Source organism: Ranitomeya variabilis, chromosome 3, assembly GCF_051348905.1.
Source record: "Ranitomeya variabilis isolate aRanVar5 chromosome 3, aRanVar5.hap1, whole genome shotgun sequence".
In the NCBI taxonomy this organism is placed as follows: domain Eukaryota; kingdom Metazoa; phylum Chordata; class Amphibia; order Anura; family Dendrobatidae; genus Ranitomeya; species Ranitomeya variabilis.
Genome location: NC_135234.1, coordinates 214,894,331 through 214,912,327, shown reverse-complemented (window position 1 = coordinate 214,912,327; position 17,997 = coordinate 214,894,331). Strand labels below are relative to the sequence as shown.

At 42.5% G+C, this 17,997-nt stretch overlaps 1 protein-coding gene across 1 annotated transcript in view; it reads right to left on the bottom strand.

Moving 5' to 3' along the window:
* Positions 1–17,997, bottom strand: part of SRGAP2 (SLIT-ROBO Rho GTPase activating protein 2) — a 163,141-nt gene that overhangs the window by 6,604 nt on the left and 138,540 nt on the right. The window contains exons 19-22 of the mRNA XM_077295151.1: positions 17,870–17,949; positions 17,312–17,363; positions 15,809–15,958; positions 13,167–13,485 (exon numbers count right to left, since the gene is read on the bottom strand). Coding sequence (XP_077151266.1) covers positions 13,167–13,485; positions 15,809–15,958; positions 17,312–17,363; positions 17,870–17,949 — 601 coding nt within the window. The remainder of the gene's footprint in view (positions 1–13,166; positions 13,486–15,808; positions 15,959–17,311; positions 17,364–17,869; positions 17,950–17,997) is intronic.

The following is a 17,997-nucleotide window of genomic DNA, read 5'->3' as shown; positions in this document are numbered from 1 at the left end:
CGAACGGCGGTAAGTGTGACTTGTGATTCAGTGACTTTGGATTCAGGGAGTTTCCAAGGCAGGAATTACTGAATTGCTGTCTGTATTTTATTAATACTTTGCATTTATTTTTTAGCTAACTTTTCTGTCTGGTGTAATCCCCATTAGGAAATGTGCTCCACAACTGTTAATGCCATCCAGTGCACATCTTGCCACATGTATGCAGTCCTTGAGCAGCTGGTCGAGGGTGCATACTGCTGTGCGAGATGTGAGCACGTTGAGCATTTGGAAGCGCAGATCCTGAATCTAAATGTGCAGCTGGCAACACTGAGATCTATTGACAATATGGAAAGGAGTCTTCTGCTCACTGAGCAGACGCTCAATGGGATAGATGAGGAGGGGGATGGTAGGATGGAGCTGCAGGACAGTGTGGCAGTTAGCTGGGTGACAGTTAGAAAGCGGGGTAGAGGGAAGAGTGCCAGGGAGGCTAGTCCTAAACTGGCACACCCCAATAGGTTTGCTAAGTTGGCAGATGAGGGGATTGCCAGTACAGGGGTAGCACTGCTGCAGCCAGGCATGTCCTCTGAAAGCCGGAGGAGTGACTGCTACAGTAAGGGGGGAAATAGGAGAGCAGGGCAGGCCAGACAGGTGCTGGTAGTGGGGGACTCAATTATTAGGGGAACAGATAGGGCAATCTGTCACAAAGACAGGGATCGTCGGACGGTGTGCTGCCTACCTGGCGCTCAAGTCCGACACATCGCTGATCTGGTGGACAGATTACTGGGAGGGGCTGGTGAGGACCCAGCGGTCATGGTGCACATTGGCACAAATGACAAAGTTAGAGGTAGGTGGAAGGTCCTTAAAGATGATTTCAGGGAATTAGGCTGCAAGCTGAAAGCAAGGACCTCCAAGGTGGTATTTCCCGAAATGCTGCCTGTACCACGCCAGAGAGTCAACGGGAGATTAGGGAGGTTAATAAGTGGATCAAGAATTGGCGTAGGAAGGAGGGGTTTGGGTTCCTGCAGAACTGGGCCGACTTCTCAGTTGGCTACAGGTTCTAAGCTAGGAAAGGGCTGCATCACTTAATGGAAGCAACGGAGAATATCCTCATAAAGCAAATAGATGAAGCTGCGACTCAAGGAGAAGTCATTATTATGGGGGACTTCAACTACCCTGAAATAGATTGGGGAACAGAAACCTGCAGTTCCAGCAAAGGTAATCGGTTTTTGAGAACTATGAGAGACAATTACTTTTCACAACTGGTTCAGGACCCAACAAGAAGGGGGGCACTGCTAGACCTAATATTAACCAACAGGCCAGACCGCATATCAAATATAAGGGTTGGGGGTCACTTGGGTAATATTACTTTGTGATCACTAAGTTTTCATGTATCCTTTAATAAGATGTGTAGTAGAGGGGTTACAAGGACACTAAACTTCAGGAGGGCAAATTTCCAAAGGATGAGAGATGATCTTGGTGCAATTAACTGGGACGGTATCCTGAGACATAAAAGTACACAAAGAAAATGGGAGACGTTTATTAGCATCCTGGATAGGACCTGTGCACAGTATATACCGTATGGGAATAAACATACTAGAAATAGGAGGAAACCAATATGGCTAAATAGAGCTGTAAGGGGCACAATAAGTGACAAAAAGAAAGCATTTAGAGAATTAAAGGAAGTAGGTAGTGAGGAGGCATTAAATAAATACAGAAAATTAAATAAATTCTGTAAAAAGCAAATCAAGGCAGCAAAGATTGAGACAGAGAGACTCATTGCCAGAGAGTAAAAATAATCCCAAAATATTCTTATAGTCTGGGTGAAATGGTGGATGAGGATGAGGATGAGGAAAAAGCCAATATGCTAAATGACTTTTTTCATTAGTATTTACACAAGAAAATCCCATGGCCGACAATATGATCAGTGATAACAAAAATTCCCCATTAAATGTCACCTGCTTAACCCAGCAGGAAGAACGGCGGCGTCTAAAAATCACTAAAATTGACAAATCTCCGGGCCCGATGGGATACACCCCCGAGTACTGCAGGAATTAAGTACAGTCATTGATAGACCATTATTTTTAATCTTTAAAGACTCCATAATAACAGGGTCTGTACCACAGGACTGGCGTATAGCAAATGTGGTGCCAATATTCAAAAAGGGGACAGAAACTGAACTTGAAAATTATAGGCCAGTAAGCTTAACCTCTACTGTGGGTAAAATCCTGGAGGGCATTCTAAAGGATGCTATACTGGAGTATCTGAGGAGGAATAATCTCATCACCCAGTATCAACATCGGTTTACTAGGGACCGTTCCTGTCAGACAAATCTGATCAATTTCTATGAAGAGGTAAGTTCTGGATTGGACCAAGGGAACACAGTGGACGTAGTGTATATAGACTTTTCAAAAGATTTTGATACGGTGCCACACAAAAGGTTGATACATAAAATGAGAATAATGGGAATAGGAAAATATGTGTAAGTGGGTTGAGAGCTGGCTCAGGGATAGGAAACAAAGGGTGGTTATTAATGGAGCACACTCGGACTGGGTTGCGGTTAGCAGTGGGGTACCACAGGGGTCAGTATTGGGCCCTCTTTTTTAACATTTATTAATGATCTTGTAGGGGGCATACAGAGCAGAATTTCAATATTTGCAGATGACACTAAACTCTGCAGGGTAATCAATAGAGGAGGACAATTTTATATTACAGGAGGATTTATGTAAACTAGAAGCTTGAGCTGATAAATGGCAAATGAGCTTTAATGGGGATAAATGTAAGGTCATGCACTTGGGTAGAAGTAATAAGATGTATAATTATGTGCTTAATTGGAAAACACTGGGAAAAACCGTCAATGAAAAAGACCTGGGTGTATGGGTGGATGACAAACTCACATTTAGTGGCCAGTGTCAGGCAGCTGCTACAAAGGCAAATAAAATAATGGGATGTATTAAAAGAGGCATAGATGCTCATGAGGAGAACATAATTTTACCTCTATACAAGTCACCAGTTCGACCACACTTAGAATACTGTGCACAGTTCTGGTCTCCGGTGTATAAGAAAGACATAGCTGAACTAGAGCGGGTGCAGAGAAGAGCGACCAAGGTTATTAGAGGACTGGGGGTCTGCACTACCAAGATAGGTTATTACACTTGGGGCTATTTAGTTTGGAAAAACGAAGGCTTAGGGGTGATCTTATTTTAATGTATAAATATATGAGGGGACAGTACAAAAGACCTTTCTGATGATCTTATTAATCATAGACCTGAGACAGGGACAAGGGGGCATCCTGAACGTTTGGAGGAAAGAAGGTTTAAGCATAATAACAGATGCAGATTCTTTACTGTAAGAGCAGTGAGACTATGGAACTCTCTGCCGGGTGATGTTGTAATGAGCGATTCATTACTAAAATTTAAGAGGGGACTGGATGCCTTTCTTGAAAAGTATAATGTTACAGGCTATATACAGTCATATGAAAAAGTTTGGGCACCCCTATTAATCTTAAGCTTAATGTTTTATAAAAATTGTTTTTGTTGCAACAGCTATTTCAGTTTCATATATCTAATAACTGTTGGACACAGTAATGTTTCTGCCTTGAAATGAGGTTTATTGTACTAACAGAAAATGTGCAATCTGCATTCAAACAAAATTTGACAGGTGCATAAGTATGGGCACCCTTATCATTTTCTTGTTTTAAATACTCCTACCTACTTTTTACTGACTTACTAAAGCACTTTTTTTGGTTTTGTAACCTCATTGAGCTTTGAACTTCATAGCCAAGTGTATGCAATCATGAGAAAAGCTACTTAAAGTGGCCACTTGCAAGTTGTTCTCCTGTTTGAATCTCCTCTGAAGAGTGGCATCATGTCATGGGCTCCTCAAAACAACTGTCAAATGATCTGAAAACAAAGATTATTCAACATAGTTGTTCAGGGGAAGGATACAAAAAGCTGTCTCAGAGATTTAACCTGTCAATTTCCACTGTGAGGAACATAGTAAGGAAATGGAAGAACACAGGTACAGTTCTTGTTAAGGCCAGAAGTGGCAGGCCAAGAAAAAACATCAGAAAGGCAGAGAGGAAGAATGGTGAGATCAGTCAAGGACAATCCTCAGACCATCTCCAGAGAGCTGCAGCATCAACTTGCTGCAGATGGTGTCACTGTGCATCATGGGTCAACTATACAACGCACTGTGTTTTTTTGCCGACATGCATAACGCCTTTATGTATTACCAAACAACTCAATCTTGGTTTCATCAGTCCACAGGACCTTCTTCCAAAAAGAAATTGGCTTCTCCAAATGTGCTTTTGCATACCTCAGCCGACTCTGTTTGTGGCGTGCTTGCAGAAACTGCTTCTTTCGCATCACTCTCCCATACAGCTTCTCCTTGTGCAAAGTGCGTTGTATAGTTGACCGATGCACAGTGACATCATCTGCAGCAAGTTGATGCTGCAGATCTCTGGAGGTGGCCTGAGGATTGTCCTTGACTGATCTCACCATTCTTCTTCTCTGCCTTTCTGATGTTTTTCTTGGCCTGCCACTTCTGGCCTTAACAAGAACTGTACCTGTGTTCTTCCATTTCCTTACTATGTTCCTCACAGTGGAAATTGACAGGTTAAACCTCTGAGACAGCTTTTTGTATCCTTCCCCTGAACAACTATGTTGAATAATCTTTGTTTTCAGATAATTTGACAGTTGTTTTGAGGAGCCCATGATGCCACTCTTCGGAGGAGATTCAAACAGGAGAACAACTTGCAAGTGGCCACTTTAAGTAGCTTTTCTCATGATTGCATACACCTGGCTATGAAGTTCAAAGCTCAATGAGGTTACAAAACCAAAAAAAGTGTTTTAGTAAGTCAGTAAAAAGTAGGTAGGAGTATTTAACACAAGAAAATGATAAGGGTGCCCATACTTATGCACCTGTCAAATTTTGTTTGAATGCAGATTGCACATTTTCTGTTAGTACAATAAACCTCATTTCAAGGCAGAAACATTACTGTGTCCAACAGTTATTAGATATATGAAACAGAAACAGCTGTTGCAAAAAAAACTATTTTTATAAAACATTAAGCTTAAGATTAATAGGGGTGCCCAAACTTTTTCATATGACTGTATACTAGATTCCTTGATAGGGCGTTGATCCAGGGAACTAGTCTGATTGCCGTATGTGGAGTCGGGAAGGAATCTTTTTCCCCAATGTGGAGCTTACTCTTTGCCACATGGTTTTTTTTTTTGCCTTCCTCTGGATCAACATGTTAGAGCATATTAGGTTAGGATATGGGTTGAACTAGATGGACTTAAAGTCTTCCTTCAACCTTAACAATGTTACAATGGATCACTTAGCTGGTTTTAGTAGTTCCCAGTTTTTGATGTCCCTTATCCCTATGCGTTTCGCCCCCTCCCATTATCGGAGCTCATCAGGGGACCCAAGATAGGAGTGTGACATAATAGGAGATGGGTTATGATACACTCCTATCTTGGGTCTTAATTGAAATAATTAAAAGTTAAATTTTAAAAGGCTTTTTTGATTTTTTTCTGGGCTACTCTCATGTTAGGGTACTGTCACAGTGCAATTTTGATCGCTACGACGGTACGATTCGTGACGTTCTAGCGATATCGTTACGATATCGCAGTGTCTGACACGCAGCAGCGGTCAGGGATCCTGCTGAGAATCGTACGTCGTAGCAGATCGTTTGGAACTTTCTTTCGTCGCTTGATCACCCGCTGACATCGCTGGATCGTTGTGTGTGACAGCGATCCAGCGATGTGTTCGCTTGTAACCAGGGTAAACATCGGGTAACTAAGCGCAGGGCCGCGCTTAGTAACCCGATGTTTACCCTGGTTACCAGCGTAAACGTAAAAAAAACCAAACAGTACATACTCACATTCCGGTGTCTGTCCTCCGGCGTCTCAGCTTCTCTGCACTGTGAGCGCCGGCCAGCCGGAAAGCGAGCACAGCGGTGACGTCACCGCTGTGCTTTCCGGCTATGGCGCTTACACAGTGGAGAGAAGCAGAACGCCGGGGGACAGACACCGGAATGTAAGTATGTACTGTTTTTTTTTTTTTACGTTTACGCTGGTAACCAGGGTAAACATCGGGTTACTAAGCGCGGCCCTGCGCTTAGTAACCCGATGTTTACCCTGGTTACCCGGGGACTTCGGCATCGCTCCAGCGCCGTGATTGCAACGCGTGACCGCAGTCTACGACGCTGGAGCGATAATCATACGATCGCTGCGACGTCACGGATCGTGCCGTCGTAGCGATCAAAATTGCACTGTGTGACAGTACCCTTACTGTACAGTCAGACACAGCCGTTACACAGTGCACAGCAGGGGCACATTGATAAGATTATCTCAGCACAGGAACATTTTTTTAAACGCATCCAATTGTGGAACTAATTTTATTACTTTTTATTTTTTCCGGACAGCTTATACAAAAATCACGGACATACAGTATTTTCTATGAACACATTACAGAACCATGATAAATGATTATGAGTAATACAAGTCTACAGCCCATAATTCTTCTAAGAAGTTATCAGCTGCATTCACTGTAAGCTGTAAAATGGTGATAGTTACTCAAAATTATCCAAATAAATTTCTTCAGCTTCAAATAAATCCCGGACCTGTCAAAAATGCCCTATTTTTAAAAACTGTCCAGGAATTTCTGGAAGGTCGTCAACCCTGCCCCCTTATCTTCCATGTAAGCACTGCCGTGCCGTAATGGTACTGGACCCTAGAATTAAGTTAACATGTCCATATAACAACTGATACCGCGCTTGGGTGATACAGACAGAACCTGGCTAGCAAAAAACCAAAACCACATGAATATATGGCAATAGGTGATAGGCTATACGTTGTGACCAATCCAAATATAAGCTAATATGCGAGCCTTCACCCTGCGTATTGTTGAGACCGTGCATTCAATTGTATGTTGCTTGCAATATGATACCACGGACACATATAGTGCCCGTACCTTATGCGTTACTTATATACTAAAATGAACTCGGTAACGGCCGTGCATAAGTTCTTACCGAATAGAGGTATGGTTTGCAGGGAACAGATATATTGTGTTGTGATCCCGCTGGTCTGCTCGTTGTGATTCCTGGAGGTGATGTGTCTTATTCCCCCAATAGACCCGGCAGGTGCGAGGATGAGATGACCTGCGTTTGTTGGTGGACAGGTGGGCAGACGAGGGTTAGTGCCGCCTGGAGCCGTGCAGGTCTAATAGCTGTAGCTGCTCAGTGTAGAGCCAGGAAGACGTCCCGGCCGGAGGCGTCCCTGGTTACACTGAAGAAAAAAATGGCCGCCGCTGACAAGCAGCGTGTGACGTCACGAGCCTACGGAGCCCTGCTAGGACAAAAAGACTAACCAACGCGTTTCGAAGGGTAATCGCCCTTCTTCATCAGGGTTGATGCCCTATCTGGGAACTCCTCTATTTTATACCTCCACTGCGCACCTGTGCCTGCCCCTCAGGGCTTGAGGTCCCACCCCACCTGCCTTACTTAATATAGGTCTAAAATAACAGCCTATTTGTCGCACCACATTAATATTACCCTATCATATCAAGGTTGTAAAAAATATACGCTTCCTGTCAACTATTTATTAGAACCTCCAAACAAAAACTAGCTCTGGACCATATTCAGAATGGTGTATACCACATTAAAAATATAAATATATGTTTATTAAATAAATATTTGTCATACTGAGCAAATATGCATAAAAATATAAAAATATGCAAATATAAGAAAAATACAAAATATATAAGAACTATCTTTATTATTTAAAATCATGTATTCAAATATGGACCAGTACTTAAAATATGCTAAAAAATATCTCTAAAATTATTTATATAAATATATTTCCACTGCCTCCAGACATTATTTAAAAATGACCATAACAGACTTGAACGTGCCACTTGGGCACAAAACTCCACACGTGTCACTGAAAGGCATATAATTCAAAATCGTGGTTCAAGCCTTTGGGAGTAAGGCAGTCCAACCTGAATATCCACTCAGACTCAATTTTTGACATCTGTTTCAGAAAATTGCCCCCCCTTGGATTTTGACGGACCTTTTGGATCCCACAAAATTGCACCCCTTTGACACTCATATTGTGTTTCTCTTTAAAGTGACGGGACAGGGGGTGACCTAAAAACCCTTTCTGAATATTTCTCAGATGCTCCTTTATTCGTACCACTAATTTCCTCTTAGTCCTACCAACATACAATTTCCCACATGGACATTGAATTAGGTAGATTATTCCTGATGAAAAACATGTTATTTTGTCCTGGATCTTAAATATTTCAGTGTTATCTGAATTCCTGAATGTGGCCTGGCACCTCCTATTTGAACCTGTACTAATACAGCAAAAACACCCCCCACATGGTGTAAAACCCATGTTAGGATCAGGTTGCTGGCTGCGCACCAAATCCTGCTTGTGGCCAGCCAGTTTTGCTGTAGGGGCCAGAAGATTGTTCAAAGTCTGGCCTCTCCTATATACAAACCTGGGGTATGATGGTAAATACTCCCCTATGATCCTATCCCTCTGGAGAATTGCCCAGTGTTTACGTATGATACCCTGAAATTGCTTATATCCTGCATGAAACTGTGTAATAATTGGCAGTTGTTTAATCTGTTCAGGGATAGTTTCCGTTCTTTGGGAATCGGATCTAGATCTATGTACCAGGGTGCTCCTGGGTATATCCCTTGCTTCGTTTACTGCCCGTTCAACCACTGGCAGAGCATAACCCTTCTCCAGGAACTGTTGTGTGAGGTATTCAGATTCCTGCTCGAAATCACTAAGGTTGGTGCAGTTGCGCCGAATCCTGGTGAATTGCCCCTTCGGGATATTCGTGAGCCACACCGGCAAGTGGCAGCTGGTGGTATGAATATAACTATTCGAGTCAACTTCCTTGCGATGACATTTTGTACGTAGATGGCCCCCTTCTATAAAGATGTGAAGATCCAGGAAGTTAATAGTGCTGTCACTTATGGTGGGTGTGAACTCCAGGCCAAAATTATTGGTGTTTAAACCAAGGATAAATGAGTCTAGATCAGACCTGGTGCCCTCCCAAATAAGTATGACGTCGTCAATGAAACGACGCCACAATACCACTCCCGTACGTAATTGGCCATTTTCATAGATGGCCGACTCCTCCCACTTGGCTACGTATATGTTTGCAAAAGATGGGGCAAAACGCGTCCCCATTGCCGTGCCCCATTGTTGTAGGAAAAAACGGCCCTCATACATGAAATAATTGTGCTTGGTGATAAACATTATACATTCCTGTATATATTCAATTTGATTGCTGGAGTATACCCCTAATTTTTTCAAAAAATCTCCGGATGCCTGGCATCCCATGTCCTGATTGATGACAGTATATAAGGATTTAATATCCAACGTTGCCAGAATATACTTGGGATTCCACTCAATAGTTTCTAAAATCTCTAAGGTATGGCCCGTGTCCTTTAGGTATGCTGGAATTAAGGGCATACATTTCTGTAGATGTATGTCCACGTACTGAGATAAATTTGCCGTAAGGCTGCCAATACCTGAAATAATGGGCCTTCCTGGAGGATCTATCAGGTTCTTGTGCACCTTAGGTATATGATAGAAAAAGGCCACATTTGGACTCGGGTTAATTATAAACAGATACTCCTTCTTATCAAGAATACCTGATGATTTTCCCTTTAGGCCCAAAACCTTCAATTTCTTCACATATTGTGGAGTTGGATCACCCATTAGTTTTTTATAGGTGGTCAAATCCCCAAGGAGCCGTTCTGCTTCCTCCTGATATTTGGTTTTGTCTAAAATAACAATTCCCCCACCCTTGTCTGCCGGGCGGACAATGATATCGTTGTTAGTTTGCAGACTCCTTAGGGAACTTCTTTCTTGGAAATTCAGATTATGGGATCTATATATCCTTTTACCCTTCTGTAATTTCCTAATGTCTGCAGTTACCAGTGTATCAAATGTGTGGAATGCATTAGAATACTCCTGTATGGGGTTAAAGGTGGACGGGTTGGATAATGTAGTATGGATAAATCGGGATGACTCCTGCACACTACTCCTCAGGGCCGCTTGCTCCTTTTTCAAAAAATATTTCTTCAAAGCCAAGTTGCGCAAAAACTTTTTCATCCCAATATACAAATTAAAGGGTTTAGTGGAAGTGGTGGGGGCAAATTTAAGGCCCTTTTGTAGAAGTGAAACATCACTGCTTGATAACTGGTATGAACTTAGATTATATATTTTTTGAGAATTATTGGATGCAGTCCCTATTTTCTTTTTGGCGAGTTTCCCTCCCCTCTTACCTCTTTTGGTTTTTGAGGTCTTACCCGGAAAAAATCCTTATTGAGTGGTGTATATACTCCTGATCCCTTCAATCTTTTATGTACGGGGGCAGGGCCCTTTTCCCTCCCTTTCCCTTTTACGCCAGATATAGGTCCATTACTGGCTGTAGTTCTTAATGTCTGTGCCCTAGGTTTTGAAATTTTGGTCTTATTGAGAAGGGTGGTTACTCTATTTGACCCGTGACCTACCTCCGTATCATTCCTTGCCCCTAACTGGGCAGTACTGGAGCACGCTTCCCCTATTGTAGAAGTAATGATATGGTCCTCTTCTCTATATGAGGACAACGGGGAAGCCGCTGCGCAGCCAGCAACCTGATCCTAACATGGGTTTTACACCATGTGGGGGGTGTTTTTGCTGTATTAGTACAGGTTCAAATAGGAGGTGCCAGGCCACATTCAGGAATTCAGATAACACTGAAATATTTAAGATCCAGGACAAAATAACATGTTTTTCATCAGGAATAATCTACCTAATTCAATGTCCATGTGGGAAATTGTATGTTGGTAGGACTAAGAGGAAATTAGTGGTACGAATAAAGGAGCATCTGAGAAATATTCAGAAAGGGTTTTTAGGTCACCCCCTGTCCCGTCACTTTAAAGAGAAACACAATATGAGTGTCAAAGGGGTGCAATTTTGTGGGATCCAAAAGGTCCGTCAAAATCCAAGGGGGGGCAATTTTCTGAAACAGATGTCAAAAATTGAGTCTGAGTGGATATTCAGGTTGGACTGCCTTACTCCCAAAGGCTTGAACCACGATTTTGAATTATATGCCTTTCAGTGACACGTGTGGAGTTTTGTGCCCAAGTGGCACGTTCAAGTCTGTTATGGTCATTTTTAAATAATGTCTGGAGGCAGTGGAAATATATTTATATAAATAATTTTAGAGATATTTTTTAGCATATTTTAAGTACTGGTCCATATTTGAATACATGATTTTAAATAATAAAGATAGTTCTTATATATTTTGTATTTTTCTTATATTTGCATATTTTTATATTTTTATGCATATTTGCTCAGTATGACAAATATTTATTTAATAAACATATATTTATATTTTTAATGTGGTATACACCATTCTGAATATGGTCCAGAGCTAGTTTTTGTTTGGAGGTTCTAATAAATAGTTGACAGGAAGCGTATATTTTTTACAACCTTGATATGATAGGGTAATATTAATGTGGTGCGACAAATAGGCTGTTATTTTAGACCTATATTAAGTAAGGCAGGTGGGGTGGGACCTCAAGCCCTGAGGGGCAGGCACAGGTGCGCAGTGGAGGTATAAAATAGAGGAGTTCCCAGATAGGGCATCAACCCTGATGAAGAAGGGCGATTACCCTTCGAAACGCGTTGGTTAGTCTTTTTGTCCTAGCAGGGCTCCGTAGGCTCGTGACGTCACACGCTGCTTGTCAGCGGCGGCCATTTTTTTCTTCAGTGTAACCAGGGACGCCTCCGGCCGGGACGTCTTCCTGGCTCTACACTGAGCAGCTACAGCTATTAGACCTGCACGGCTCCAGGCGGCACTAACCCTCGTCTGCCCACCTGTCCACCAACAAACGCAGGTCATCTCATCCTCGCACCTGCCGGGTCTATTGGGGGAATAAGACACATCACCTCCAGGAATCACAACGAGCAGACCAGCGGGATCACAACACAATATATCTGTTCCCTGCAAACCATACCTCTATTCGGTAAGAACTTATGCACGGCCGTTACCGAGTTCATTTTAGTATATAAGTAACGCATAAGGTACGGGCACTATATGTGTCCGTGGTATCATATTGCAAGCAACATACAATTGAATGCACGGTCTCAACAATACGCAGGGTGAAGGCTCGCATATTAGCTTATATTTGGATTGGTCACAACGTATAGCCTATCACCTATTGCCATATATTCATGTGGTTTTGGTTTTTTGCTAGCCAGGTTCTGTCTGTATCACCCAAGCGCGGTATCAGTTGTTATATGTATTTGTTTTTCATAGAAGTGGCACATTCTTTGGTGTTACCAGCAGCTGGGTGATCCCATTGGTTATCCCCACTCAGGGAGTGGGCAATAGTGGCGAGCGCCAGTGTCGTTTGTATATTTATAAGTTAACATGTCATTTTTACCACACAGTAAAAGCCAAAAGAACAATGGCGAAGTTGCAGTTCTTCTCCATTCCACCCCAGAATTTTCTTTCCATACATATATGTATGCACATATTTATATATACAGACACACATTTTTTTATTACATACGCACATACACAAGTATGCGTTTCCTATGGTATGTATGTATGTATGTATGTATGTATGTATGTATGTATTTTCTATTGTATGCATATATGTATGTATTTTCTATTGTGTGTATGTTTTCTGTTGTATGTATGTACAGTATGTATGTATTTTCTATTGTATGTATGTATTATCTAATGTATGTATGTGTATGGCTATGTCGCTGTAAAAAAATGCATAGCTCTTGGAAGATGCGTTAAAATGGAGATCACATTCCATTACAAATCCTAATACTTTAATAAGCATTTTGAAATGCAGATAAAAGGAGATTGTCTGTATTGTGCATAATTATTCAGTTTAATAATATACATTTTCTGTTTTAATTCCCTACATTATGGGTCGGACTCCGTCATATTAAAAAAAAAATGAATGGATGAAAAAAAATGTTAATTAATCTGTGTCAGTGATAAAACTATGGACTAAGACTATTTAATTTAGTCGAGCATAAAATGAGTTTTAAGAACTGGTTAGGTCACCGTATGTTGTAAAACCAGCCTGTACTCTTCAGTTTTGATTACAGTTACTGGGAACCAAAGAGAAGAGATGGAACAATAATAGTAACCTGAGCAATAACTTCTGGGTCCAGCGGGCGGTGATTATTGAAGCTTTTAGACCTGCCGGCGGCCATTGCTTTGCGTATTTGAGGACTGTCCATCCTGTTCTTAAGAGACGAGTGTCGGCTGATGCTGCTGACGGTGCCATGTCCACTGATAGAGCAACGGTCTGGAGCTTCTCTGCAGAACGTCTGGCTCATGACAGGCTGAGATGTTGGCCGGACATTTGCTCCTGGCGATGCTGGTTCTGAAGTATCAGAGCTGGAGACACTGTCACTCTGTCTAAACGGTCTCCGGATACTGCCAGACTCTGGTCTTTTTCGCTGCCTGAAAAGAAGGAACATTTTTTTTAATCAAATCCATAACAGAAAATGGCCTATAAACCATGTAGTAACTGCCCCAATGTCACTGTTCGGATACAGAGTCACATTACGTGATTTATTAGTGAAATATGTAAGCAGAAGCAATCCCAAATATATAACATTCCATCGGCACCGCACCCTTTACACGTGGTAGCAATCACAAAGAACACTGCAGGGCATTATCAGAAAAAGGAAACAGATTACGATAGCCTATTTAGTTAAGGGGAATGTGACATGAGAAACTGACCTATTGTTTAAATGAGGTTTTATTAAATGTTTTTTTACAATGTAATTTTTACACTTGTCACTAAGCTGAATAGTAGACTCCTACTTCTTGCTCTGCACAGAAGACTTTTCAGCAGTCTCATTCTCATCACAAGCAAGATGACAATGAAAGGTCACATCCTTATATTCAGGTAAAAAAAGGATCCTCCATTGACAAAATGTAAGGTCACCGCTCATCTCCACCACTGCCTTCACAAGTAGGAATCCAATATCAGACCTGATGCTCAGTGTGCAGAGTATAGAAGCCCCCATTTGACTTTCGGACAGAATTACTGCCCCCAACTACTTACTTGTCTCTTCCCAAATTGTTCCACTTTTCTATTTTTGGAACTCGATTTGGTGATCCTGCTATGCATGTTTACTTTTTTCCCCCATGTTACATAGCCTTTCCTTCTGTAACTATTTTGCCTACCAATGTCCAGCGGTTTCATTGATGTTCTTGTCTCCATAAGTGTCCCTGCAGTTTGACTGACAGCTGCCTCAGCACTCATGCACTGCAGAAACGGCTGTCAGTCAGTGCCGGGCGTGCTTACAGCCGTGGTTCACAGTGTTTTATACGGTGACTTTAATTGATCGTGGCTTTTTGACTGAAAGCCGGCGTCTCTCGGGAGGTATAAAATTCATACTCTCCCAGGAGTCTGGCTATCAGAACGGTGGCCGGGCACCTTTCCAACACTATTAACCCTGTATATGCCAGTAAAGAGCATTACCCAATGTGACACGTTCACTTTATTATGCTTTGGACACTCTTTGCTTATTTGTGAGAGTGTGCCTTTACTGTAAGGTGCACATTGCTTGAGATATGACCATTTTGGCACTAGGTAAGGCTAAACAATAGGTGGTGTAAATTTAGACAAAAGGGTCTAAAGATGCGCTTACCAAATACTAGTCACACAGTGCCCTAATACTACCACCATACACTGCCTAAATAGCAGTGCTAAATACTGCTCAGGTAACATGGCTCAGTCTCTGGGAGGTACAGTAGGTAGACTAGAAGGTCTTGAGGAAGGTGGTGGAGGCCAATGGAGAGTTTCCCAACTTCATCCTCATCCCGTGAAAGCTTCATTTACAGAATAAAAACTGCTGGAAATTGCACCAATGTTCTGCTGAACCAGATATTCTCCAGGTCAGCATTATTATTAGATAACCCCAGTTGTAAATGGAGCTGTGGCGGTCTTTCTATATATCAATGTGTCGCGGTAAAGGGGGCCTTTCTTTTCTCTGTGTGCACAGAAATGCCAATAAACATGTTTTTACCATTTTATGACTGGTTGTATGTAAGAAATATGGATTCCTCACGCAAGTTACAAATGTGAGGCATTTCAGACATGTAAAACAAATCAAAGTGTCTGTGTATGGCGGCTCAAAAGAATGTTCTGCATATTTGGAAAGTTTGCTGGAATGCAATGAATACGTACATAACAAAGGTACAGATATCACCAGATATTAAAGATATTATGAGATTTCTGGGACCACAAAGTGTCTTTCTACAGCCAGCAACTGGCCACAGAGGCAACATATTCATGATGAAATATCATCGCTGAAAGGCAAAATACACAGACCACCGGGGACCTGTGAAGCCGGAACACTTTACCAGTCAAAGATCATAGTCCCATCATAGTAGTTACATACAATACAAAGAAAAAACGGTGATAAAGTTCATCCAAGGGATAGGAAAGGACAAAAGGCAGGGGCACATGCACAACCACAATGCATGATCGGAGCAATCCCAAAACAGCAAATCTTTCCCTGCTAAGCCCAATTGTCGATTCATTGGACATAATATTTAGAAAAGAACTTTAGATCGGAGATTATTACTCGAGTTTGTCATTTTGCAGCTTCCAAGTCCCCTCTAGGAGTCAGACATCAATGCAACATTCTAAGCTCAGGCCAGAATAGTAAAATCCCAGAATAAAACTAAATGTCTCCAGCTATATATCATTTACTGCTACCATAATCATCAATGGAACAAGGATGTCAATGCTGTTATTATCAGCCCTTACTTGTTTATATTAGCCAGGTATATGTCAGCCACGTGGCTCCCTGTGGGGCAGCTGAGACTCGCTCTTGCTGTGACCTTTTCTTCCACCAATGGCTCCGAACTCTGCTCTGGGTCCGATCGGGGACTGGATCTCTCACTAGGGGGGTCATCACTGTCGAGACAAGAGTAATTACCGAGGTGTTTTCAAATGACTGCACAAATCTACTATATAATTGTCTAAGGGTACTTCCGTCTGTCCTTCTGTCTGTCACCGTTATTCGTTCGCTGATTGGTCTCGGCAGCTGCCTGTCATGGCTGCCGCGACCAATCAGCGACGCGCACAGTCCAGAAAAAAATGGCCGCTTACTCCCCGCACTCACTGCCGGCGCCCGCATACACCGCTCACACAGGGTTAATGCCGGCGGTAACGGACCGCGTTATGCCGCGGGTAACGCACTCCGCTACCGCTGATATTAACCCTGTGTGTCCCCAACTTTGTACTATTGACGCTGCCTATGCGGCATCAATAGTACAAAATGTAATGTTAAAAATAATAAATAAATTTAAAAAAACCTGCTATACTCACCCTCCGCCGCCTTTCTCGCTCCTCGCCACGCTCCCCGGACCGCTCCATTACAAGCGTCAGCTTGCGGTGCGGTCCCGTCCCAGGGCTGGTGTGCGGCAAGGACCTGCCGTGACGTCACGGTCATGTGACCGCGACGTCTTCATAGGTCCTGCTCCCACCAGCCCTGGCACTCGCAATGGAACTCGGCTTCAGGAAAATGGCCGCCGCGATCTCGATCTGCGCACGCGCAGCATCCAGCGGCCATTTTCCTGAAGCCGACCACTACCATCTGCACAGGATCCCAGGAAGAGAAGAGGCAGGACGCAGAGGAGCAGCGACAAGAATGGTGAGTATGATACACTACAAGGGGCCCTCGGATCGTTAGGTGAGTATGTTTATTTTTTATTTTTTGGCCCTATACGTGCCTCGGTAATATACTACGTCACTGGGCAATATCCTACGTGGCTCTGCTGTATACTACAAGGCTGGGCAATATACTACTTGGCTGGGCAATATACTACGTGGCTGGGCAATATACTACGTGGCTGGGCAATATACTACAAGGCTGGGCAATATACTACAAGGCTGGGCAATATACTACAAAGCTGTGCAATATACTATGTGGCTCTGTGCAATATACTACGTAGCTGCGCAATATCCTACGTCGCTGTGCTGTATACTATGTAGCTGGGCAATATACTACGTCGCTGGGCAATATACTACGTGGCTGGGCAATATACTACGTAAATGGGCAATATACTACGTGGACATGCATACTCTAGAATACCCGATGCGTTAGAATCGGGCTACCATCTAGTTAGCAATAAATATGTAGCACTTAGGAATCATACAGTGCATGCCAGCACAATGCATATATATATGTATGTACACATACATACATACATACATACACCTGAACATGGAGATCTGAATTATCAATATAGACGTATGAGGACATACCTTCCACTTGCTGGTATCCGCCTGCTGTATGCAATGCTATTAGGATGGGATCCTGTATGGAGGAAAAGACATGCTAAATTATTTATAATGAAGAATAATTAGGGTGTAAAACGTACATACATCTTAGTAAGGCTGGCGAAAAGTTATATCAGACTGGGCACTGCCGGCTCGGATTATTAATGGGCATTGTTATTATTATTATTATTATTATTATTATATCTGGCATATAGTAGGAAACAAAATTAAAAAGAAATGTATCGGCTTTCTCACAGATTCTGGTGTGGCTGATCTTTACTCATTGGTGCAGAATAAAATATGCTTCCAACTTTTACTACCCAGAGAAAACAGGTTTGAGTTTTGTTTTAACCTCCACTCCCTTTCCATTGCCAATCCCCCCCAACCAGTTTCTTCACAGATGCCGCTCCTCTGAGGAAGGGACTCTTGTAGAGGTTTATCAGCACCCAGAGATATTTGGGAAGAAGCCAACCACCATGACTGGGTCCCTTGTCTTCAAGGAGTCGGATGAGCTCTCTACGTTACATGTACCCTTGTACTTACCTTCTTCTGTGCTGTGCATCTCTGATGTCATATCCAAACCGGAGTCTTCAGTGGAGATAGGTTCACTGTGTGAACTCTCACTACAGATATAAGAGGAAAGGAAATTCAACAGACGTCAGTAAAATCAA